This window comes from Pelophylax lessonae (genome assembly GCF_965119305.1).
Source record: "Pelophylax lessonae genome assembly, chromosome: 1".
Lineage (NCBI taxonomy): Eukaryota > Metazoa > Chordata > Amphibia > Anura > Ranidae > Pelophylax > Pelophylax lessonae.
The window spans coordinates 786254483-786279284 of NC_138768.1; the positions used below are offsets into that span (position 1 = coordinate 786254483).

General features: G+C 42.4%; 1 protein-coding gene across 6 annotated transcripts in view; it reads right to left on the minus strand.

The window, feature by feature from the left end:
- Window positions 1-24802, minus strand: part of CPEB2 (cytoplasmic polyadenylation element binding protein 2) — a gene marked incomplete at its 5' end in the record, with an annotated part of 169273 nt that overhangs the window by 128323 nt on the left and 16148 nt on the right. For 2 of the 6 annotated variants that reach the window (XM_082252717.1, XM_082252716.1), the window contains one exon: window positions 12730-12825. The exons of the other annotated variants lie outside the window; for them this stretch is intronic. In XM_082252717.1, coding sequence (XP_082108843.1) covers window positions 12730-12825 — 96 coding nt within the window. The remainder of the gene's footprint in view (window positions 1-12729; window positions 12826-24802) is intronic. 6 annotated transcript variants of the gene reach the window in all.

Sequence of the window (24802 nt, forward strand, 5' to 3'; positions counted from 1 at the left end):
TTGCATACAACTGGAAAGTGTTTAGGTTTGACCTCATATTATATGAAAAATCTAAATAAAATTGTATGGTGTGTATCTAGCTTAACTCAATCAGCATTACAGAGCGATTTCCAGCCTTGCCCTTGTCAACACTGACACCTGTATTAACGAGAGAATCACTGACATGTCAGCTAGTCCTGTTGTGGCAAGGCTGAAATGCAGGGGAGAAGTGTTTTTTTTTTTTTTGGGGGGGGGGGATTAAGTTAATTTTCATGTCAAAGAGGGACATTTTTTTAATGAATTGCAATTCATCTGATCACTCTTCATAACATTCTGGAGTATATGCAAATTGCCATAATAAAAAACAGAGACAGCAGACTTTGTGAAAATGAAGACTTGTGTCATTATCAAAAATTTTGGCTACTGTTGTATGTAAAAACTCTTAATACCTTGCTGCAGTGCCTGGGAAAATAAAGACTGTATTTTCACAGATGTGAGCCTTGCTACTGAAATATTAACAAGGATTCAACCCACAAAGATTCAGATAAATGAAGACGTAGATCATTTATAGCACATAAAGGATGTACATGAAGACTAAAGAGAGCATTAAGATGGTAATGATAAAAGGAGAAACAGTGGATGCTGTCCAAAGGTAATAAGGAAGCTTGTGTGAGAACATGTTCAGAAAACCAAGAATGAATAACAAACAATGGGGTTGATTTACTAAAGGAGTAGAGCATTGTGACACTTTGCTTAGTGAATGAGGGCACGTTTACTTTGCTGTTCACCTAAGACCTATGAAAGCCTGCTGAATTAAAGCCTCAAAACACTTGCCAAGCACCCTTTTTATAAAAAATCTGTAAGAATTCAATCTAAAGTTAACAACAGACTGTCAGGTTTTTATTTTTATTGCAATGTGAATTTTCACTAGGGTTGCTAGCATTGTTTGCTACAAGCAATATTTGGGCTGCAGTAGCAACAGAAGTTACTCCAAGTGGGCCCTTCTACCGGTATGCAATGTTTCATCCATTTGTACAAGCCATATAGTGCAACACTAGACAAAATTATTTTTTGCTAGAGCAGGGAAGAGATTATTTTTTATATTTTGTTATCCTCGCCTGCTCTACCCAAGATATAGTGTATGGATTGTCATGAAGTTTATTCTTCTATAGATGGCAATGCAGTCACCAAGATAGGAAATAAGGGTAAATCTTTATTGGGGGGGGGGGGGGGGGTCAGACAGCCAAATAAAACCTTTATCTCTTATACAGCCTTTATTTGTTCAACCAATAGTCTACAAACAGAAGTTTAGTGAAATTGGCAAGTTCTGTGCTTTAGGTGTAGAAGTTCGGTTTATTACCACAGTCCCCAAACCCCATGATGTTCTAGAATACAATCAAGAGTCTGGTTAGTGTTGTTGGCATTGTGGACTTTCTACAAATGCTGGTTGCATAACAGTACCTGAAATTCTAAAAGTACCAATCTGAACAAGCTGGCTTAATGCGGTGGTGCTTAAGTATACGCTGATGCTTACAAACCTAATATCAGTACAGGTACTTCTACAGCGCCATCAATTTACGCAGCACTTGAAGATATATATATATCGTACAGTTTCATCATATAGACATATTCCCTGAACACATTGGAGGGATAGGTCATACGTGCAGGTTTTCATGCATTAGCCTATACCAAAGTACAGATTCATATAGTCATTCACTTAACTAGCTGTACGAGCCATTCACAGCACCCCAAGGGGGGGGGGGGGGGGGGGAACCCGCTAGGATTTTACGCCTCAGACCGTCCATGAGCATGAGGCCTACATACACTGTATTACCAAAAGTATTGTGACCACACACACACATTAATGGCATCCCAGTCTTCGTCTGAAGGGTTCAATGTAGAGTTGGCCCACCCTTTACAGCTATAACAGCTTCAACTCTACTGGGAAGGCTGTCCACAAGGTTTTTGCACTGGTCCAAATCATTTGGTGTTGGGGGGGGGGGGGGGGGGTAGGGCTTGTTCACACTTGACTAAATTTCCAACTCTCAACAAACACTCCTATAGCTTTAGTATGTGACTTTTACAAGCGTTAAAAAAACGCTCCATAAACACCCTATGCGTGGTTTTGAGGAGTGTTAAAACTGCTCCACAGAGGAAAAGCGTCAGAAAAACTCATTTTTAACATGCCGCAAATGCCCACCAATGCATTTGCTAAACTTTACCATAGACTTGAATGGGAGGCGTTGAAAAGCTTCAAACGCTTCCTGACTCAACATGAGGCTTTAATTTTGAAGCGAAGCAACGCTAAACGCTTCATGTTTTGGCTAGTGCAAACAGCACAATGTGCTGACTATGGTATCTTGCATATAGGCATTCAATGGGCATTTTTAACATCGCTCAAACACCTGCTTTTAATGCCAGTGTGAACTCAGCCTTTGGTCAAGTGAAGGGAACTCTTGAAGAATAAGCCCAGTCAAAAACTAACCAACACTAAACCTGCTCTGTGCCACATTCTAAGACTATTCTATCTAACTCTGTAAAGCAAAAATCACCGTACTTACTTTTTCTACACCCAATATGTTCAGTCCCATGCTGAGCTGTCAGCGGCGACTTGGGCTTGGAGGCAGGTGCGGGGGAGGCACTCGACAACAAAAGCCCCATAGTAAATCTAAGGGTGCCATCACTTCCCATTCATTTCAAAGCCATTGTCAGAGATTTTTGCTTTACAGGGTAAGATAGAAGTGTCTTAGAATGTGGCAAAGAGCAGGTATAGCGTTAGTTTTTGACTTGACCTACCCTTTAAGGCATCAGCATAACAAGACATTTAAGACAAGTTCATGCTGCCAACTTTGTGGGAACAGTTTGGGGATGGCTCCTTCCTGTTCTAACATGACTGCACATCAGTGCACAAAGCAAGGCCCATAAAGACATGGATGAGAGAGTTTGGGGTGGAGGAGTCCTGACCTCATCTCGATAGAACACCTTTGGGAGGAAATAGAGCGGAGACTGCCAGCCAGGCCTTCTCTCCAACATCAGTGCCTGACCTCGCAAATGCGCTTCTGGAAGAATGGTTAAACATTCACAGACACACTCCTAAACCTTGTGGACAGCCTTCCCAGAAGAGTTGAAGCGGTTATAGCTGCAACAGATGGGCCAACTCAATATTGAACCCTACAGACTAAAGCCTAGTACACACACGTAACGAATATCCGCCGACCGGTCGTCTGTCTTTTGTCCAGAGTTGTGTTTTGTTGGTTGGAATGTGCTCTAAACTGCACTGGACTATTGTCGACCGACAGAATTATACTTCAGAAGTGATGTCATGTGTTGGTTTGCTTTCTTTGTGTTCTTTCTTCTCTGAGCATGCCCAGTCTTGCTCATAAGATATTTCCCTGTGGAAATCTGTACTGACTGCACGAAAATCGGACGTGTTTTGACGGTGGACAGAAATTTTATAGCCTGCACACCAGATTTTTTTCGTCCGAAAAGTCTGAGTCGGTTGTCGGAAGCATCATACTAACAACCCGAAAATCGGCGGATCGGTCGTCGGACGAAAATTCCCTGCCGATTTTCGATGCGTGTGTACGAGGCTTTAGACTGGGGTGCCATGAAATGTCATGTGCATGTAAAGTCAGACATCTTGGTAATATAATGTATCATAGAAGAGGAGAAGCAGAAAAAAAAAAAACAAGCCACTTTCTGGTGTTCACAGTAATTATTATATTTAGCAGGACATACTCAAGCTTCAAAGATGATCCAAGAAAGAAGGGTTGGCTTATTCACTAAATGATTCCAGAATATTTAGGATTTTGAGCAGGGGACATCAACTTTAACTCTTAGTATTCCAGGGCTAAGGTTGTATGGTCTTTTATTTTTTTGTCTGTACTGAAATCCAGATCCTCAAAAATACTAAAAGATCACCATTTTGGTTTCTATAATGTTAGCCATAAGAACGGTGTAGGAAATGTTCTGACATAACGACAATCCCTGGCCATATGCAGAATTTCTCCATCTGATTGGCATTGATGACAGTACGAAGTGTGCCTTCTTTGTTACAGATGTAATTATATCAAAAAAATAGCCAGAAAATTCCCGACAGTCCTGCTAAAGGTGGGGCTGAGGTATTGAGGTCGCCATGTTTTTAGTTCTCCTGGGACACAGGACAAGTTCTGCATGTGACAATTTCCATTGGGAAATTATATTCCCTTTTGTTTAAATCAAAAATAAAAAGCAGAACAGTAGAAATAAAAACATTGATTTTATAGTAAATATTGTCAAAATCTGGGAGACATTTCTCTAGAGAGTTCTTGAAAATCAGGGGGCAGAGGGTAAATTATGGAAAACCTTAACCAGATGAGTCTACTAGTCCAACCTTTACAGCAACAATGGATGATGATCCAACATGTGTGGGGCAACAGAAGGAACCAGCAGCAGCCAAGGTTATTCCCTCAAGATAATGGAAGTGGTTGAACATTTGGACATCGCTATGCATGTCTGAGTGTACCCAGTGGTTGAGACCTTTGTTGTCAACGCTTCCTAGCACCAAATCACCCACGGATGGCTTTGTTAAAATATAAACAAGTAAAAACAGCTGTTTTGTTCCTGTGAGTTTGGACCACAAGGGTTACAGTAGATGCCAACTCACACCAAATCACATTAATTTGTGGAAGTACTGATCATCACAAATAGTGTCTTTTTTGAACCAATACTTTTTTTTGCCTTTTTACATTACAGCTACTCTGTCTACGGGGACTGATGTAATTTTTCACAGAGAATTTCCTAATGAAGACAACAGTGAACTATATCTGTGTATCAAATGCTGAAAAGGTCACTTGTAGTCTCAATCAGAAGCCTTTGTGATGGGGACAATGTAGTAGTACAATTAGAAGACAGGAACCCGCATGATAAAATAAAAAACTATCAATAAATGGTGTATTACACGCTGTTCATACTCCGTCACTATGAGATTTGTTTTCTGTATCCTGCAAAAAAAACCTGGTTGATCTTGCTATTCTCTATCTCCACCTTCTGTTCATGTCCTCAATTCAGCTAGGGATTTTTGCAGCGCTGTTGTGGCAACTTCGCACATGCTCAGTTGAGTGTCTATGCTGAGCATTTTCTCCATCACATCTGAGAAGCCAATGTGAGACTATAGCATCACATACACAGTGGTAAATGATAGCTCACTCCCTGCCAGCTAAACAAAATGGTGGCGGGATATTACATTTATAATAATGGTGGCTTCATCTCCCTCTTATTCCAAGACACAGGCTTGAAGAGCGTGACTTTCAGAAATCCACCCACACCATGTTATTTCCATAAAATAAGAAAGATTATTGAATTTAAATATAGATTTGTATGCCAATTTAAAATGGATTAATATCATTTTTACTTTGTATTCAAAAGGCTATTTCTTTTATTGAACATGAGACCAGCAGCAGAGGGCTAGAAGATCCTCTAGCTTATGTTTCCCTGCAGACAGGCTGGGAAAGATTGGGTAATGTGACAGCTCTATCGATTAGGAAAGCTAGATTTTTTTTATTAAAATAATGACAGTGCCATTATCCACATACAGAAATAGAAGGAACAATGTAAATTAAACAGTGTGTTTAGGCCCCGTTCACACTGGGGCGATCCGACTTGCCGGGGCGACCTCACAGGTCGTCAATGCAGGTCGCCCCAAAGAAGCTCCGGACCCTTTTTCTAAGTCAGAGCGACTTGTGTCACTCCCATTAGAATGGGTCCACAGCTTCTGTATGGCAGGCGACCAGGTCGCCTCACAGGTCGCCCCAGTGTGAACGGGGTCTTAGAATCACTTTAAAGTGTGTAAAGTATTTTTTTTTTTTTTTAAATACCAAACGTTATACTTCCCTCCTCTGTGCAGTTGGTTTTGCACAGAGCAGCCTGGATCCTCCTCTTCTCAGGTCCCTCCCTCCTGTTCAGTGTCCCCACAGCAAGCAGCTTGAGCCAAACTGCAAGTCCATATGCCCATATAGACACAGAGCTGATGTTTGCACCCCCTCCTGATTGGCAGCTGCATGAGCGAATGGCGTGCCAGCTGTGTCTCAGCCAATCAAGGGGGAGAGTCCTGAACAGCCACGGGATTTGTGGACATTGCTGGAGAGAGATGGGGCTCAGGTAAGTATTAGGGGGGGCTGCTGCACACAGAAGGCTTTTTATCTTAATGCATAGAATGCATTTAGTTAAGATAAACCTTCTGACTTTACAACTCCTTTTAAGCATGTTGGAAAGTAGCTTACACTACCCATCAGTACACCTGATAGTATTTCTATGACTTTAATAGAAAATGCACCACACGAATATATAAACCCAAATAAAGAGGATCTTCAAGCTTCAGAACTGCTCAATGCGTGCTTGCGTTTTTTTTTTTTTTTTAATACAAAGTTCTCACTTGGTGAGGATGCTGAATAAGAGTTCTAGTTGGAAGAACCCTCCACAAAAAAAACCACACACTTAATAACATTTTGCTAAACTTGCATACAGAATCAAATCGAATGATCTTCAAACTAAGCAGAAGAGAAACTGACAGCCCCATAATGTACCAACTCTAAAGGCAATTAGGATGTCTCCTGAGGAGGTATATCCAATATCCGGCACTATTTTTGGTTGATACCAGATATTCCAACGACTTTAGCCTAAGGTCACAGTTTGGTCTAAAGGTGTAACCGCTATCCAGTTTCCCCCAGGGTCTCATCTCCAGACTGCAGTTGCAAGTCACTTGGATAAAATACTAAAACACAATGTTAAATTGCAGCATGGCCAATTTACTTTCTTTAAAAGCTCAACTCCAGGCAGGACATATTTGAAAAGGCATTTTTCCTTGTAAAGGCAGTTGTCATCCTACTCAGAAATCCATGGTCCAGGGATTCTGAAAAGGGGCTCAGCCCCCCCTTATATTAGTTTTTTTAAGACTGTGAGCCACTAGGCCTGCTATTCCCCCAGCCACTGGTCCTGCGACTCCCCTTCTATAGTTTATTTCAGCTTACTGTAGTGGGCAGACTCAGCAACTCAGGCTACATTCACATCTAGGCTACATTCACATCTAGGCTACATTCACATCTAGGCATTGCTATTTTTACAGGTATTTTTTCTGACTTTTTTTCTGGCTCTTTTTCAGTGTTTTTGTGCAGGCGTTTTGAGTTTTCAAGTGACCAACGAAAAGCAGTAAAAAGAGGCTCATGTACTTTTTTTGAGCGATGGGCGTTTTTCTTAAGGCTGACAGAACGCTCAGATGTGAACAGAGGTCATTGAAATTAATGGGATTTGTCTTGTTGGGCGTTTTTAGAGCTGAGGCTTAGAGCAGGAGGGAAAAAATCACCCAAAAAATGCCTAGATGTGAACAGTGCCTAATATTATCCCCATACACATGATCCAAAAATCAGACGACAGTTCATCAGTTTTTTTTTTTGGCATGCTAGTCACATATCAAAAATGGAGAAGTTACTAAAGTTGCAAAAATTCTCGGACAGGATAAAAAAATTCAGAACTGATGTAATGTGTTGTAGTGTATTTTCAGACAACAACTGTACTGATTAAACGAAAATCATACGAGAAACATTTTCATGGTTGTCCGATCGGATAATTTTAGATGAACAGTCATGATCGGCCCTTGAAAGCCCTGTACTAACAATCTGATTATCGTACGATCGCTTCGAAAGTGGTATTTTTCGTCCGATTTTCAGATCGGGTGTACGGGCCATAGGACTCCCAAGATCATTTTTAAACAATGGACTCATGATGTCACACAGTTTTTAAAAAGGTACATTTCTGTTAAATTATTAAATGTCATTGTAAAAAAAGTGAAGCTTTACATGCATATTGGCACTTATTGAGCACGGTAACTTGTATCTCAGAGATCAGCTCAGCTTTAGGTGGCACTCTGCTAAATACATAGGTAAGGTTTTACCTGCCAAAGGAGTTGCTGTGCAGCCAGACATTTGCGCTTAGTTTCTGGTTTCATAGTCTAGTTTCCTGTACACTTCTCTACCTTCAGGTCCGCCACACAATGTGTGAGCGTAGGCACTGGATTTTAGAGGTTCTTTTATGTGACTTGTAGTACCAGAGAAGAATCTATCCCCATAGACTTTCAAATGAAAGTGCCTGCAAAACTGGCATAAAAAATGCAATTACCAATAAAAGGGGCTCCAATTAAAATCTACAGGCCATAAACTATAATGCTCCAAAAGAAGCTCACATACTTTTTCAAGTTTCACGAACCAGAAGACACAGCGCCAAGGTGTGAGGTATTCTATGCAGGATAACGGGATTCTTCAACTTGAGCGCTGTCGCCCTTCGGAAACCGAGCACTAAAACGCTAAGGTGTGAATGGGGCCTAATGCTGGCCATACCATGTATACATTTTCACTCAGGAAATTACATTTTAAGAAAGTTCGTTTGATTTTCTAATAGTTCGTGGGGTCAAATCAATGTTAGTTTTCTACTGCAGTGATGGGAAAATTCGAAGGGGCAGGAAGGAAAAAAAAAAAAAAAAAAAAAAAAACTTTGATCAACTAATGCTTTATTTTGTTAAGCAATCTCAACATCCCCCTAGCATTTTTAGCAGCAGCCATGTAGCGCAGTGGAATCCAAACTGCGGCCTTTTGCTTGCTTTTATCTGCCTAATGGGGCACGTTTTCATCCAATTGATACCAATGACGGGGCACAATCCCCCTCACCGACGCCAATGACGGGGCACAATCCCCCTCACCGACGCCAATGACGGGGCACAATCCCCCTCACCGACGCCAATGACGGGGCACAATCCCCCTCACCGACGCCAATGACGGGGCACAATCCCCCTCACCGACGCCAATGACGGGGCACAATTACATCAACTGAAACAATGGGGCATCATTTTTTCACCCCACAGACGTCAGGACCTTTTCCACTGCCATTAGCCAAAGTCTCGCCCTCTTCAAGTCTGATGGACAGTAAACTGGCCGTTTGTTTTGAAAGTCTGAAGACCGATGATCTAGAATAAGGGCAGATCATTCATGTAGAATTTACTTCCTGAAATGCATACATCCTTAGCTCAGGCATGCAGGGGGGAGGGTGTGCTTAGTTGAGGAAGCCCCTTCTTTAGATACAAGGAAAGAAAGAAAAAAAAAAAAAAAAGAATGCTCATTAACACTCCTGGGATGTACAACTTCATTTTGGCCTAGGCCAGAAACCAGGAAGCAACTAAAGAAACGTAAAAGCAAAAAAAGTTTTAACACAAGTAAATCTAATATACCTTTCTATCCATTTACTAATGCTAGCAGTATAAGGATTAAAAATAGTTAAAATGTTGACTGATAGAGCCTCACTATCTATTCAAATCTCCTGTCACCACTCCAGAGCCTTCTTCTGGATCCAGCCCCACTCCCCTCACTTACTGCTTTCACAGGAAAAACTCAGCAGTGAAGCCATAGAGCAACCTTTCTGCGCAACACCATTGCACAGAACAGGAAAGTATACATTTTTATAAAAAAAAAAAAAATTATTAAAGCCTTAAGCCTTCAAAGTGCAAGTTTTAGGACTGTTATCCCCATCTCTGTTTACACACCTAGCAAGCCAATGCCCTCAAGAACAAAAATGTAGATAGTGAGTGCAATCCACATACTTTTGTTCCAGGTCCGACTCACTCTATATCTACAATTCCATTAATCTGGCATTCTCCTTTAAAAATTATTTCCAAGTAATGTAGGGATTGGACAAGATTGTAGAACATCTGTCTCCCATCCACAGCTTCAAAGTGCTAGTGTGGCAAGATACTTCTCCATTGAACATATCCTTTCAGGTTACCTGCTAGCCCATTGGGAGTCATGTAAAAAAGAAGATACTAGGGGAGAGATTTACTAAAACTGAAGTGTGCAAAATCTGGTACAGCTCTGCAAAGAAATCAACTTTCAGGTTTTATTGTCAAAGTTTTTGTATATCTCCCCCTAGGGGACACTGCAGAGTGGGATGAACTCTGCTAAAACTGCCAACCTGAGGACTGGGCGAAAGAAGTGAACCTAACATTGTAATTCTGCATCACATCGTTTGTAAGCAGAGAAATCCTAGAATAAGCTTTTGTCTCCCAAGCTACTCACCATCTCTGCTGGCATAAAGTGCTGACATCAGCAGAAGGAAGGAAAACTGCTAGGCTTGTCCTTCCATAACATGAAAAGGTAGTTAGCAAATTAGGTAGAAAATAACCAACTGTGGCCAATAAACAACCAGCGCTCATGGACACTTTAAATTGTCCAGGTTTGTTAGTAAGCAACGGATGGTGTGCAAAGGTTGCCTTCAGTGAATAATTTGTGAAAACTATGAATGAATCTATAAGTTATGTGCTGTCAGGATATAAGCAATTGTTGACTTGTCATGTAAAGTCAAGCTTGCTTCTTCTCATGGGCCTCCCCATTGTTCTTTTAATGAGATGGGGGGGGGGGGGTCATTGCTGGTTCATAGGAGGTAAGATAGGATAGGGCCCAGTCTTTTAAGTGGTCAAGCTAAAGACTGGCACCTAATTTAGTGTCCTTTACCTCCAGAGCTACTCATTGATTTAGCATTTCTAGTTCACTAAAGGTGACGTCAACCTAAGACCTGACCGGTGCGCACACACTGGCAGTTTTAACCAATCCTAGGTACGATCACACCCTTGGTCCAGTTCATTTTGTGTAGTGTGAGGGCTCTGAACCGTGCCCAGGACCAATTAAAGAGTACCTGCCTGGGACCAGTTGGAAGAGGTGGTCCTGGGCACAGTTGGCTTCAGTGTAAGCGCAAATTGTGCCAGAGCAGAGAAACCGGGATCGCTGTGGTCTGGCTAAAATAGTTGATCATGTTAAGTGTGCACGGGCACAGTTGCTTATGGCCAAGTGTCAGGGCAGATCAGTGGAGGATTGGGGAGGGACAATTGAACTTGGGCACGGTTTAGTTTAACCAGTCCTGGTTTGAGTGCACCCTAGATCAATATTTCTAAACCTTTTTTTCAGTTAAGGCACCCTTTAACGTTTTGTACAAATCTCAAAGCACCCCATTTTAAAAACCCCAGTGCTAATGGAGAGGGGCAAACAAGGATGTTGTGCAGGCTCCCCACATCCTCCATGCCAACTGATGATGTCACCAGTTTTTAGGAGGTCGATGGTTAGAAAGTTGTAATGGTGCACAAAAAAAAAAACCCCATGGTTTTGTGTGAAAAATGGCAGGCTCGATCCACCCACTGGATTGTATACAATTTTTAGGCATCTTACCAAGGCACCCCTGAATAAACCTGAAGGCACCCTATTGGAAAAGGTCTGCCCTAGATCAAGATATACAACACGTTTCATAAAAATCACATTAGTAAAATCGCACCCTCTGGGCTAAGACTTAAAAAACACAACCCTTCATCCTTTACCAGCACGCCATTATCAAGAAGCTTGTGTGGGGCTGCCAAAAACTAAGTGGCAGAGAAAGTTAACCTTTCTGGCTTTGCATGGAAAATATTTGAAACTTGGCCCAATTGAATGCTGGAGACCAATGTCTGACACAGAAGGGGAAGCATGATTAGTTTACAACAGTAACTAAAATTAATGTGGAGGCTTAAAAAGGACCAGCAGCTTTTTTCATGGCCACCCAGTTGCACCAGGATCATTTTTGCTAGCTGTAAAGACTTGGCCAAACGGATATATTAAAACCTAAAAGCCATCCCGTCTATCCAGACAGCAGCCAGAAATAGGGAACATACTTGCATACATAAAACAGCACTTCCATGATTTTTGGCCTCAAACACCAGCCAAAGTTTTACTGATGGAGTCTTTGCTTTAGGTCAAATTCTCTTTTAAGAATGGTCTACGCAAGTGCGTTTTAATGTGCATTGCGTCATGCAGCGTATTTTGAATGGGTTGCCAATGCACTTGAAATGGGGCGGGCAGCCATTTTTACAACACAGCACACTAAGGCTGGGTTCCACATTCATGCATGTCAGGAATGCGCACAAAATCCCCTGCTGTTCCGACACACACACTGCTCTGTATCAGAGTGCCCTTATTTCTTAAGAGTGCATTTTTGCACACCACACCGCATGGTGACAGCGTCAAGTGGTTCGGCGAGCTGCGTTCTAGAAAAAAAAAAAAAAAAAAAGTCAGGGTTTTCTTTTCCGCATTCTTGTGCATAGGGTAGCCCATTGATATGACTAGGCTGCCCTACACGCAAAGCACGTAAATGAACCCGCACAGTCACACCTGTAGGTGCGAACCAAGCCTAAGGCACAGAAGGTTCCCAACTGTACTTTGTGGTGTACTGCTTAGGTGAGTTGATGGCACTACAACCCATCACACGGTTTTCAAGTGTTTCTGTAACATGTGTTAATGCACAACTACAATAGTCGGAAAGTGCCGGTACTGCAGTGGAGCGCAATGCACATGCAAAAAGAACGGGCTGCCATAGTGCAACCTACCTCAATGCCCAAAATACCATGTTAATGTGCATGCAGTAAAGAACTGCAGCATGCCACAAAGATGTGAAGGGGGGCTCAGTGCTGCTTCCAATAATCTCTGGCTGCTTTTAACAGTAGCCATAAAAAGAAAGATGTGTTGCACAATATGACTTTGTGCGGTTTGCAGCCATAGAAGCAGCACCGCCGGAGAGTAGAAAACGTCTGAATAAGTTCAATAATAGACAGCGATTAATAAGAATTTCTTCTTTTTACAGAAAACTCCGGCCAATCTCTAAGACAAATTAATGCATATTTATTGGCATCATAACAAATTGCTAGTGACTTACATTTTGTGGTGGATTTATGTGTCCTGTACGACAATGGCCTTTTACGATCATTTGCGCTTTGAACGGAAGCGGATATCCTTTACACTGTAAACCGCCCTGTAAACGATCATTTGTATTGATTACATTTCTTGGAAACGAATGTCTGCAGAGAATAATTTTCAACAAGTTTGACAATCAATTTGACTAACATCTCTATTTTCTATTGATCACCAGCAAATGTTTTTCTGTACCTTGAAAATCACAATCATTGCTCAGGTCGCCAAAATTCTCATCACATCTCTGACAAATCATCCAGTATATGGCGGATCAAGATCTGATTAGTTGCTGTGGGTTACTGCATTTTGTACCATGTCACTAAACATTATTGAACAATCCTATAATTCAAGATAACCACACCCATGGAGAAGTTAATTGACATTTGTGCCATAGCGTAGTTCATTGCCCTGGATCAAACGCCTAATCTTTTAGTTTTGTATAAAGTGGGAAGTGACACGAGTTTCAGGTTTCTATTGCCGTCACCTAAAGACTATGCAGGTTTGATGGAGTGTGCACGTGTCTTTGGATGTCACATGTTGGGCAGCCCATAGATTTTAATATGCTACTCAACATGCAAACAAATGCACTATAGTGGTGCATGTTCCTTCGGAAGACAATAGTGCCGTACCAAAACACATAGTACTTTGTTACCTTGTGTTTTTGGCACATACATTTCTAGATGTGTGGAGGTGCCATGGGCATCACTGTGCATCTGCAAAAAGGCTTTTTTTTTCAGCGTGTCGAGGCAAAGGATGCAATTTTATGCACATTTATGCAACACCCAAATGTGAACCTAACCTTAGGGATATTCACTCTATTAATCCTGGTGACCATTGTCACTGAGACTGTGGTCTCATTCACACCAATGGCTGCTGCATTTGACCGCTAGTTGACCTAAAGAGGAAGTATTCTCCGCTTTTTATTTTTTACCTACAGGTAAGCCTATAATAAGGCTTACCTGTAGGTAAAATTATCTCCTAAACTGGCACTGTTTAGGAGATATTCACCCTGCATGCAGCAGCGCATGCGCTCTAAGTGTCCAGCGTATCTTGCCGGACCTTCAGAGCTCCTTGCCAGAAAGTAAACTCCCACGCACATGCATAGGAGTGAAGTCATCGCGGCTCCGGCCACTAACAGCGCCAAACCCGGAAGAGATGCCGCAAGAACATGTCAGCTCCCTTAGTGGTGTCTTGCCTGCCAGCAATGTGAACGTATACTGAGCAGCACAACATAATCTCAGCATCTGCTGGGATGAATAAACTCCTGTGCGCATGCGTGGGAATATGGCTAAACCTGTAAGATAACTGGGCAATGGCACAACATGAGATATACCGGCCATCACAATTCTTAGGTGTGGCGGTTTGGCAGGCAAGACTGCCATAATGTGCAAAGCTGTGATTACTTGCACATTATGGTAAAACCCTGGGCAACAGCAGCAGAGTCCCAATTCCACTTTAAATTGAAACTGAACTCAAAAAGTGAAAATTTACTAACTTATATGGAATATCTAGAAAAAAAAAAAAGTTAATGCCAAAGAAACACCCAGGGAAAAAAAAAAAAAACACACCACTTCTGGTGTGTTTGGACGTCTGGAATTCCCTAGGAAAATGATGCACTGCCGGGTATGTGAAGGTGCCCAGGCCCTACTATGCATACAGCCATTTTATATATATATATATATTTATATATATTTTTTTTTTTTTTTGGAGTTTAAGATTAAGGCACTGCTGGTAGTGTATACTGTAGTTTATCTCAACAGTTATTAAGCAGGGAGATGACAGCAATGAAATACACAGTAGCTTCCAGAAGCCATCATACAAAACCTAAAATGTATTTAAATGCAATAGTCAGACAAGGAACAAGAATGTGACAGTATTTAAAGTCATGTCCAGTAGAATAGTTAAGCTGGGTACACACTAATAAAATTTAACAAAAATGAATGCGAAAATTCTCAGAACATAAAGAAAGGTCCACCCTAAAACTAAAATCCCTGGATCTATATATCTCCATGATCTAACACTAACCTATCTAAAGAAGAAAACCAGTATACTTACCTTTTTGAAGCCGATCCGACCAGAGGACACTGTCAATGGGACGTCACCCATACACTTACTATGGGGCTTCCATTGTCGGCAAGGTCTTCTGCACCCTCCTCCACAGCGAAGCCATTGCTAACAGCTCAGCGTGGGATCGGATCGGATTAAAAAAAAGGTAAGGATACCCATTTCTTCTTTACAGGGCTAGATAGGCTAGTGTTAGAGCAAGGGGATCTATAGATGCAGGGATTTTAGTTTTAGGATGGACTCATCCTTTAAATAGCCTTGAAAAGATTGATTTTAAACATTAGTTTTGGAATGAAAAGACTTTACTAAACAAAAACTCCATCAACTTTTAAAAAATTTGTACATTAAAGAAAAAAAAATGTTTCCATCCGACTCATTAGAATTTTCTCAACACTGGTCAAAAACAAATGCTGACTTCACCCTATGAATGGAGAAAAAAAAAAACTCACACCCAAATACCATAATGTTCTTACAATGAAAAATATGAAGCAAAAAAAAAATCTACTAGTGTATTCCCAGCGTTCTATAGATCCAGAGCTGTAGTGTGTGCCTAGGGAATAAACATGATTTCCTGGTCAATACAAGGTAAGAGAAGTGGTGTTGGGGTCACCAGTAGTCAAGTGAACAACAGAAAGGCAATAGAGAAAGTAGTAGAAAAACATCTGGTGGGAACAGAAATCTGAGCCCAGGGCTCTTTCAAAAAATAAAAAGGAAAAAGCGCCAATTGCTTGCCAAAGCACTGCCCATCTATGGTGGATAAACAAGTTCCTATGTATTTAAACTAAACTGAAACAGAATACAAACATGTGTTTTCAGTTAGGTACTCATTAAAAAAGTAAAAATAAAATCCATCATTCAATGTATTTTTAAAATGCAACTAGCAAATGTGTGGCCGGGTACCTAATGGGGTCCCAATAATCTCCTGCTGCCTATAAATGGAAGCCGTAGTCCGTCAAGTTGCTAGGGAGCATGTCAAAAGGAGGAGGAAGATAATCTCATAACTCCACTGCTGCTCCTTTACTGTCCAATCAGAGGTTGGGGGCAGAGATGTCACTAAGCACCTGACACCCAACAAGTGGCCCAGGGGTTGCATGTGGCCCTTTGGCACTTTGTGCAGCCTCAGGGCCCTGCATCCACTACTCTGTGGGGTGGATTTACTAAAACTGGAGTGTGCAAATCTGGTGCAGCTCTGCAAAGAAACCAATCAGCTTCCAGTTTTTTTTTTGCCAAGGCTTAATTGAAGCCGATTGGCTACCATGCACAGCTGAATCGGATTCTGTGTGCTCCAGTTTTAGTAAATCACTCTTTTGTCTCCATTGTAGGAGTCTTCAACATCAGTTATGGGCATGTTTGCTGTCTCTGACTAGCCCTTGTAGCATACCGGAAGTTTCTGACCATGTCCTGTAACATGCCAACCAGTCATGGCCAAAGCCTTGGACCATATGTGTGTCCGCCATCTGACACAGACTGACTGAATATTACATGCGGCACATTGGTGATGTCAGGGGTTGCACTTGCAGCACCCCATGGAAAGAAAGCTCATCACCACTGGGCTAAGCTGTACTGTATGAAGCTCAATTGAACATTCATTTTGAATTAGCTAAATACATTCCATCATAAAGGTTTAAAAAGGCCTTGCATTTTTTTTTTCTCTTTTTAGAAAGCAGCCACAGCTTTAAACGCAAATCCACTTTTGAGGAGAAAAAAAAAAAAAAAAAAAAAAAAAAAAAAAAAACACATTTCCCTCTGGGTGATCTCTGTACTTTACAAGGATTTTAATAAACTTTGTTGCAGATTCCTACCTTTTGTTATTCAGAAGAAATCACTGTTTGTGCCTCTGTACTGAGTGAGTCAAATAGGAGTGGTTTCATAATGATCTTTCAGCTGTGGCGGCTGCAGGGCTCTAATGAGGAAATCTGCTGGGCCTGCATGCCTTTAGGTGTGTTCCTATTGGAAGTATCTCACCAACAATGACATTTTTGTTGCAGGGGATGCCTGAAATCTGTCTTGTATATTAGTGTAGACTTCTGGGGAAATTGGTGAGCCAATCACACAAGCAGGAAATTATGTTTCTGGGGTGTGGTCAGTATGAAGGGAAAAGGGAAGGCTGCATAGCCACCTTTTCCTCATGGGAGAGTGGCGGGAAGGAGTTTAGATTTAGACTAGTCATTATTTCCCTCCTTTTTTCCTCAGGTAAAAAAGGGGAGGGAAGAATGGCCGTATCCTGAGGAAAACAGCTGGTAGTGGGTTGGTCTTTTAGCTCTGCAGGGGTCAGAGCACCTATAGGAAGAGAGCAGCTATGGAAGTTTCTAGAGCTTCTGGGGACCCTATATATAGAGGGGATCGCCTCAGAGGGGCTCATTCACCTCAGAAGACTCGACCAGTGGAGTTCCCCAACCCCCCTTCCCTTGTCGCGGTTGTTTTTATGTGGTGGGTCACCTTTGCGTTTAGCAAAGGGGGGCGGTTTTTACTATATATGTGGAAGTGATGATTTTAAGTGCCCGTTCACATTAGTACGACTTGTCAGCCTGACAAGTCGCGGTCCGTTGTGTAATACAGGAACGGTTCTAATAGGAGCGACACAAGTCGCTCCGACTTAGAAAAAGGTTCCTGTACTACTTTGGGGCGACCTGGAGCGACTTGCATAGACATTTTATGAAGTCCGTGCAAGTCGCACTGCACGCAACTTCACAGGTCGCCCCCTAAGTCGGATTGCCATAGTGTGAACCGGCTCTAACGGAGTTATTTATTTATGCAGCCTGAGCCATGGTGGCTGGGTTGTCACAAGTGTTGCATGTTTTTATCATCTATTAAAAGTTTTAAAAAACAACACCAATTAAAAACGGCTGCGGCCAATTATTTTCCACAAGTACAGTCGTCTGCCTTTTTAATCTTAGATAAGCAATTCGGATAAGGAATCCTGCCTACTGTCCCATACATTCTGTGTACAGAACAGCTCCAGGTAGCCATATTGCATTTTCAGAAAGGTCATTTTTAATAACATTCAATAACAATAAGATTTGTGGTGTCGCAGATGTATATGCGATATTGTTTCTTTATTTGCGGATTTTTTCCCCATGAAAGTGGAGTCACCTGCCAGCATGCTGGCAGCAGTAACCACTCTGCAGAGCTCTAATGCCAGAGGCTCCCCAATAAGCAAAGCTCACTTTTCCTAATTGGAGAGCTTTCGTTTGGAAACAGATGTGTGTCAGACCTCTGCAGAGAGACTGCCATTTCCACACACAGGGCAAGGGGTCCCTCTATGCAGCATGCTGGCAGAGGACAGTTTTTTTTTTAAACTCAGGCTGTGGCCGCTTTAAAAAAAAAAAAAAACGTAAGTTTTTTTTTTAAGAAAACTTTTCCGACTTTGCACATTTTATACACCTGGAATATATTTAGCTTATTTGAACTAATAAGATCAGTTGGACTTTAAAGAGGAAGTAAACTTTTTTTTTATGACTGGCAAAGTAAAGGCATAATTTGCTAGTATGCATCGAATACCTGCAAACAAAGCCCTTGTCACCGCTGGAGGCCACATCCATCTTCCTCCGGGTCCGGACTCTGGCTGTGTGACTGGCCGGAGCCGCGTAACCTCACTCCCGCACATGCCGCTGGTCACAGCACAGGGCTCTGAAGGAATGGCACGGGTGGCAGTTTCTTCAGAGCACATGCGCCCATGACATCATCGGCTGTATATACAGTAAATATCTCCTAAATCAGGGTTGCCAACCGTCAGTAAATTTACTGAGAGTTTGTAAGAAATCTGATTTTTTTTTTTACAACTGTCTGTAAATATCAGGGACTGATAATATGTCATGTTGTGTTGAGTTTGTAAGTGTAAACCAGGCAAATTACTTGTTCGGGTATAATCAGTGTTTCCATATTGTGTTTATACTGTTTAGTTTTTAATAGGATTTGTCATTTTTTTCCAGGTTGCCAGTAAAAAATTTGTTCCGCCAGTAAATTTTAAGCGTTTTGTCAGTAAAAAATGCTGCGTGACGTCAGTAACACCGTCCTAAATGGTGCACATTTAGGAGATATTGAGTGCCGGTTCACACTATTGCGATGCGGGAACACTGAATATACTGCGTGTTTCCGCATCGCATCGGCAGCACAGGCCGTTCACACTGCCATATGGGATACGCTGGGGGTGTCAATTCAAACGACAACCGCAGATCAGATCGCAGTGCGATCTGACAGTTCGCACAGAAATCGGATCGCACTGATGTGAACCATCATGCGATCTGATTCTGCTGCGAACCAAAAAAAGCGTCCTGTGCGTGTTCACTGCGATTGCGGTGCGAATTCAGCCATACAAACTGTATGGCTGAACTCGCACCGCACAGACATTGCATGTGCGCTCCCAATCATATGCGAGGTCTGTGATCGCATTAGTGTGAACCGGCACCAACAGTACCTATAGGTAAGTCTATAATAAGGCTTACCTATAGGTACAAATAATCAATGGAAGTTTACTTCCTCTAACTATAGCAGGGAAAAAAAAAAAAAGAAAAAAAAAAAGAAAAAAAAAAAGAAGAAAAAAAAGAAGAAGAAAAAATCACCAACCTGGCAGAGCTGTGCGATTCTTGGAACACATTGCACACAAAGCTCTCATACGTATTAAAAAACAGTGTATTTAGCAGTTTGCCTGGAGTTCAGCTCTAACCAATTAGCCAGAGCCGCGTTTTAAATATGCCAATTAAAAAAAACTAGCACAGGCTGTAATCAACCTCCTATAAAAGATCAGGAAATCTGAATGCAATGTCAAGGAGGTAAAACAGGCTGGCGAGTATTTCTGTAACCCCAACATCGGTGAAAGGGTTAAGGTGTGATGTCAATCCCGCAGTCAGCTGCTGAACAGGTTTAAAAGGCAGCAGATTGTTCTTTGCACTGTAGTGATCTGCAATGAGGTGCAAAGATGACTCAGTGCTAGAAGATAAAAACGTAACTCCCGGCTCATCATATGACAAGCTCGCTTACCAGCATGCATAATGTAAAGACAGCGAGCTTTGCTCTGACAGTCAGCAACGCATCCAAACACAGCGCTGTGATCTCACTGTGCTTTATAGTCAATGTTCACAAATGCGCAACATGAACAGGACAAAGAAGGTCTGTCATGGGTTTTTATTGTGGATTTCTGGGACGCCTTCATTGTCTAAGGTGGCATACGCTTTTATCTGTCATTAACATCACAGAACTACTGAAGAAACACTATTACTCCTGTAGCTGAACAGACGTGCGAGTAATCGTAGCATAGAACTAAAACCATGAAATCACTGACGTAAAGAGTGTGTGGGAGGACCGGGGGGGGGGGGGGGGTTTAGTTTCTCCTCATAGGCACTAAACAATCCCCAATTCTCAGTGATGAAAAGGTTTATTAAAAAAAAAGGGACACTAAGCAATTTCCTTTATTCTCCAAATATAATCCATATACAACCACTATTAACAGCCCTGAAATAATTTCATAAAATTGTTGCTTTACTGTGTTTTTCTGCCTCTTTTTAATGTCCCCCTGGGAGCTCCTGAACCTCTTCTTCCACCACGCCTCAGTTTGTTTGCAACAAGCCATGTGCCTTGTAGGGAGGGGCTTGGACATGTTCAGATAGAGCACGCCAGGAAGCCAGCACTGCACACCTGAGGAAGGAGCGCATGCTCCGATAATGCGTCGCCTACGTCATCACGTCCTAACGTCACGCCCGGGGTGTGTCGCCGGATGTCTATCTCTGCGTCCCAGTCACCAGGAAGTGCCGACATCCATCGGCTACAGCGGAGCACTAGAGACTGCTTGAAACACCCGGGCAGACATGCTAATAAGTTATATATGTTGCCTTTCTCACCTGCTCAATTGTGAGTATATTGGTGTGCATTGATATATTTTATGAAACTTTCCTACTGCACTTAAGAGTGGCGCCTGTCTTTCTCCCACAGCACTGCACACCGCCAATCAAAGGAAGCGTGTGTATGTGCAGCTGCTGGTCGGCAAATGCCCCACTGCCTAAGGCCCCTTCATACAGAGAGTCCGTTCAGATCCGCCTGTCAGTTTTTTTGGCAGATCTGAGAAAGACACCCCATGCATCTCTATGGGCCATCGCATGTCATTGGAGACACGTCCACTGACATCCGATCAGTCAAAACCGAACGGAGGGAAACCCCATTTTCTATACGTCTGGTGGATCGGATGAGAACCGACAGACGGTCCGTTCCCATCCGATTCCCCCATAGAGATGCATGGGGACCTGACGGCGGAGACACAGCTGTCATCCACCTGCTCAGCTGGGATGGGCGGATCGATCCCCCGCTGAGAAAAATGGAGTCCGTCTGACGTACTCTGTGTGTGAATGGGGCCCAAGATTGGCGGTGTGCAGTGAGGGCTTCCTGGCGGGCTCGAGCCGAGCACACTTGAGCCCTGCTCTCTGCATGCCACAAATTCTATAGTCCATCTCAGGAGTAAGCAGGCGAGGGTGGCTATGTTCCCACAGCAGTGGTACCACAGGGAAGGGACATATCTACCCTCTAAAAGTAAAAGTCATAGAAAAGAGAAAAGAAAAGAGAAAAGAAAAGAGAAAAGAAAAGAGAAAAGAAAAGAGAAAAGAAAAGAGAAAAGAAAAGAGAAAAGAAAAGAGAAAAGAAAAGAGAAAAGAAAAGAGAAAAGAAAAGAGAAAAGAAAAAAGAAAAGAGAAAAGAAAAGAAAAGAAAAAAAAGGAATGCGGATGAGAATTTCTATTCTGTAAACCAGAGTTTTGTGCCACCTTAAGGCAGAACTTCACCAAAAGGAGAAGCTCAGATTTTCCACTTTCTCTCTCTCCCCCCCCCCCCCCCCCCCCGCTTAAAATTTTGGGCACTTATTTGGAGAAGCGGGTACCAGCTCCTACTTCCACTCAGATCTCGTAGGCGATGTGATCGAAAATTTCTCAGTCCACCTACCTCCTTTGCCCACAGTCCTCTGGGACACATGACAGGTCTCAGAAGGCTGTGGGACCACTCACAAAGCATGGCCTGTGCATGTGCAGAGGGAAGTTGGCTGTGAAGCTACAAAGAGTCCCATCTGGCTTCCCATACTAGACATGGCAACACTGGGGACCCGAAGACCCAGCCCAGGTGAGGACAGCGCTGCATCCCTGGACAGCTTAAAGAGGAGCTCCAGCCCCCCCCCCCCCCCCACCAAAAAATTCAAAGTCAGCAGCTACAGATACTTACCTGTCCAGGGATCCCGCAATGTCTGCACCTGAGCCCATTTTTTCTTTTTTAAATCAGCTCTCGGGTGCTGCTGCCACCAGTCCTTGTAAGGGAAACTAGCAGTGAAGCCTTGTGGCTTCACAACCGGTTCCCCACTGTGCATACACGAATCGCGCTGAGCTTTGTGAATGGTTCGGTAGCAGAGGAAGGAGGAGGGGATGGGGGCGGAACTTCCAGGGGACCTCGTCATAGTGAAGTCATCTCTGCCTAAGGAGGATAGTGATTACTGCTAGCAGCTTTAGCAGCCGTTAGCGATAATCATAAGAGAATCTGGCAGGCTGGTTGAACCCAAGTTGAGCGATCAACTAGGTACATTCAGCCTGTCCATTAGCGGCTCCAATCTTGGCCTGTTCCTGCTTAACCACCCAAAAAACAAACAGTGTATGGCCGGCCTTAGTCAGATGGCATTGAACACACAAATGCACAGAAAAGGATCTGTATTGCAACACACTGGGACTGTATGCAGCAGTGCTACCATTCCCATTCATCGTCAATACTAAAAAGGATACCCAACCTGGAAAGTGCAGTAGTCCCTGCCCAGAGCAGGTATTTTCATACAGGATCTGCACTGTCTAAGCATGCATTACAGCTGTATAAGTCCTTTGTGAACATTTATATGAAAAGCAGAGGTCATCTAGTCAGATGGTGATAAAGCATGGCAATGCCGGGTTCAGATCAACTTTCACATTTGTAGACAAAAAAAAAAATAAAAAAAAATAATGATTATTATAATATATTATATATATATATATATATATATATATATATATATATATATATATATATATATATATATATATATATATATATATATATATTTCATTATCTTGAACTCAAAAAAGGTGTAGTACTCAATTACTACAGCTAATGTCAGCAGACAAAAACCCATATAAGAATGCAACCATTTTTTGATGTCAAAATCTTCACATAGGCAAAAAAGGTTAGGACACCAAAACTCTACGTAAACCCCCTCAAGATCCAGATTGTGTCCCACTGGGGAGATTTTTCCTCCTGTCCTGAAGGGGAGGAAAAAAAAAAAAAAAAAAAAAAAAAAAAAAAAAAAGGCGCTACAAAATTAAGGTAACCCTGTCACTCAATAACTGTCCTAAGGCTATTTCTCCACCTTTAGTTCCAGTGACCATGGTCACCAAAATAAAGGGCACTGTGGGATTGCCTGTATTAAGTCTGAGACACCAGTAGCAAAACCTGACTGTTTCTAAAAGCTTGCCATACACAGCTCACATTTCTGCCAAGTTAGCCAGCCAAAATTTGAGCCATAAGTGGCTCTGCCAACGGTACCCAGCTTGACAAAGCTCACAAGAAAAATTGATGGGTGGGAGAAAAAAAAAAAAAAGTCAGCTGATCAGTAACTGCATTGATTCACATTCAGCTTAAGAAATCTTTATGCCTATAGCCAACCTAACCCTCACCTACACATAAGATAAGATACAAAAGGGTAAGATAGCATGAAGTATGTGAATTTTGCATGTTATCATGGTCACATGGCAAAATGAGGTTGGGATGCCCCAGCTGAACTAGTTACATTTTGAAATGGTTGAAAATGTACAGGCTAGGGGGCCACTGGTGACCACAGGTACAGCATGTGTGTATATGTGCCCTAATGGTACAGAGCATGCTTCCAGAACCTCTGCTTGCCCTTGGAGAAAAGTTTTGCAGTATGCATCACCAACTGCTGACCAACATTTGTGAGCAAGGTGTAGCTTTGTGTGGCGGGCAGTAAACACACAGAGTGCAAGTCAGGCAATAAAGTTACATTGTAGAAGGTCCAATACGACTTATTTTGGGCACAGCAGGTAGGCATAGCCATCGGGAGCCACTTACGAACTGTGACAGAGGTCTGAGGACCTAAAGATGCCAACGGCATCTGCAACGAAGAGCAGAATATGGCCTGGCCAGTCCATACCCAAAGTGGAGGCTTCCTGAAGAGAGGTAGATGAAGTCCCTGCCCTGTCCCTACCAGATGGATATCTTGTTCTTACGCTAGCCACTTGCAGAAAGCGTGCCAAACCCGCTGCAAGAGGGCCGATTTCACATGTGGCGCCAGCATCAGACACCAAGATCCCCACGATTTCCTTCCCTTCCTGCATTTCAGGGTCTGTTGAGCGCTGCTTGCTTAGGAGTACAGACTGCACCTCCCTACATGTTGAATATGCTCTTAAAAGTATAGAATACCACACATGCCAGGGCATTTTATAAAGAGGCAAGGATAGCTTTAAAATGGCAGTTACTATTTGATGTTCAATAGAAAGACCAAATTTTAAACACTCGTGCCTTTTAAAAAAAAAAAGCCACACTTTTTCTCAATGACCTATTATATTTGATTTCACATCTGCTAGCCAAGTTACTCGATCACAGGAGCAGTGGAAGTAAAAAAAGCTGACATTTTCAGGGAGGATTATTATAATTCTGGGTGTACATCAGCAGATCATGACGCTGGTCTCCATCATGTAAAATATACCTCAGCAAAACATGGCAAAAAGAAAACAAAGGGGGAATTAAGGGCTTTGCGCTCTCTTGTTCTGTTTCAAATCCTGAATGCCATTTAATCCCAGTGCTGACGGAGAGAACTACACTCTCTGTTATGGACTGCAAAAGCCCCTTGTATGTCAAAGCATGGACAAGCTGTACACAACTATTAATAAACGGATCAAGAGCAAAGACTGTATTTCCTAGGACAGAGTTTGTATTGTAAGCCGACAATCGTTTACAAAACAGAA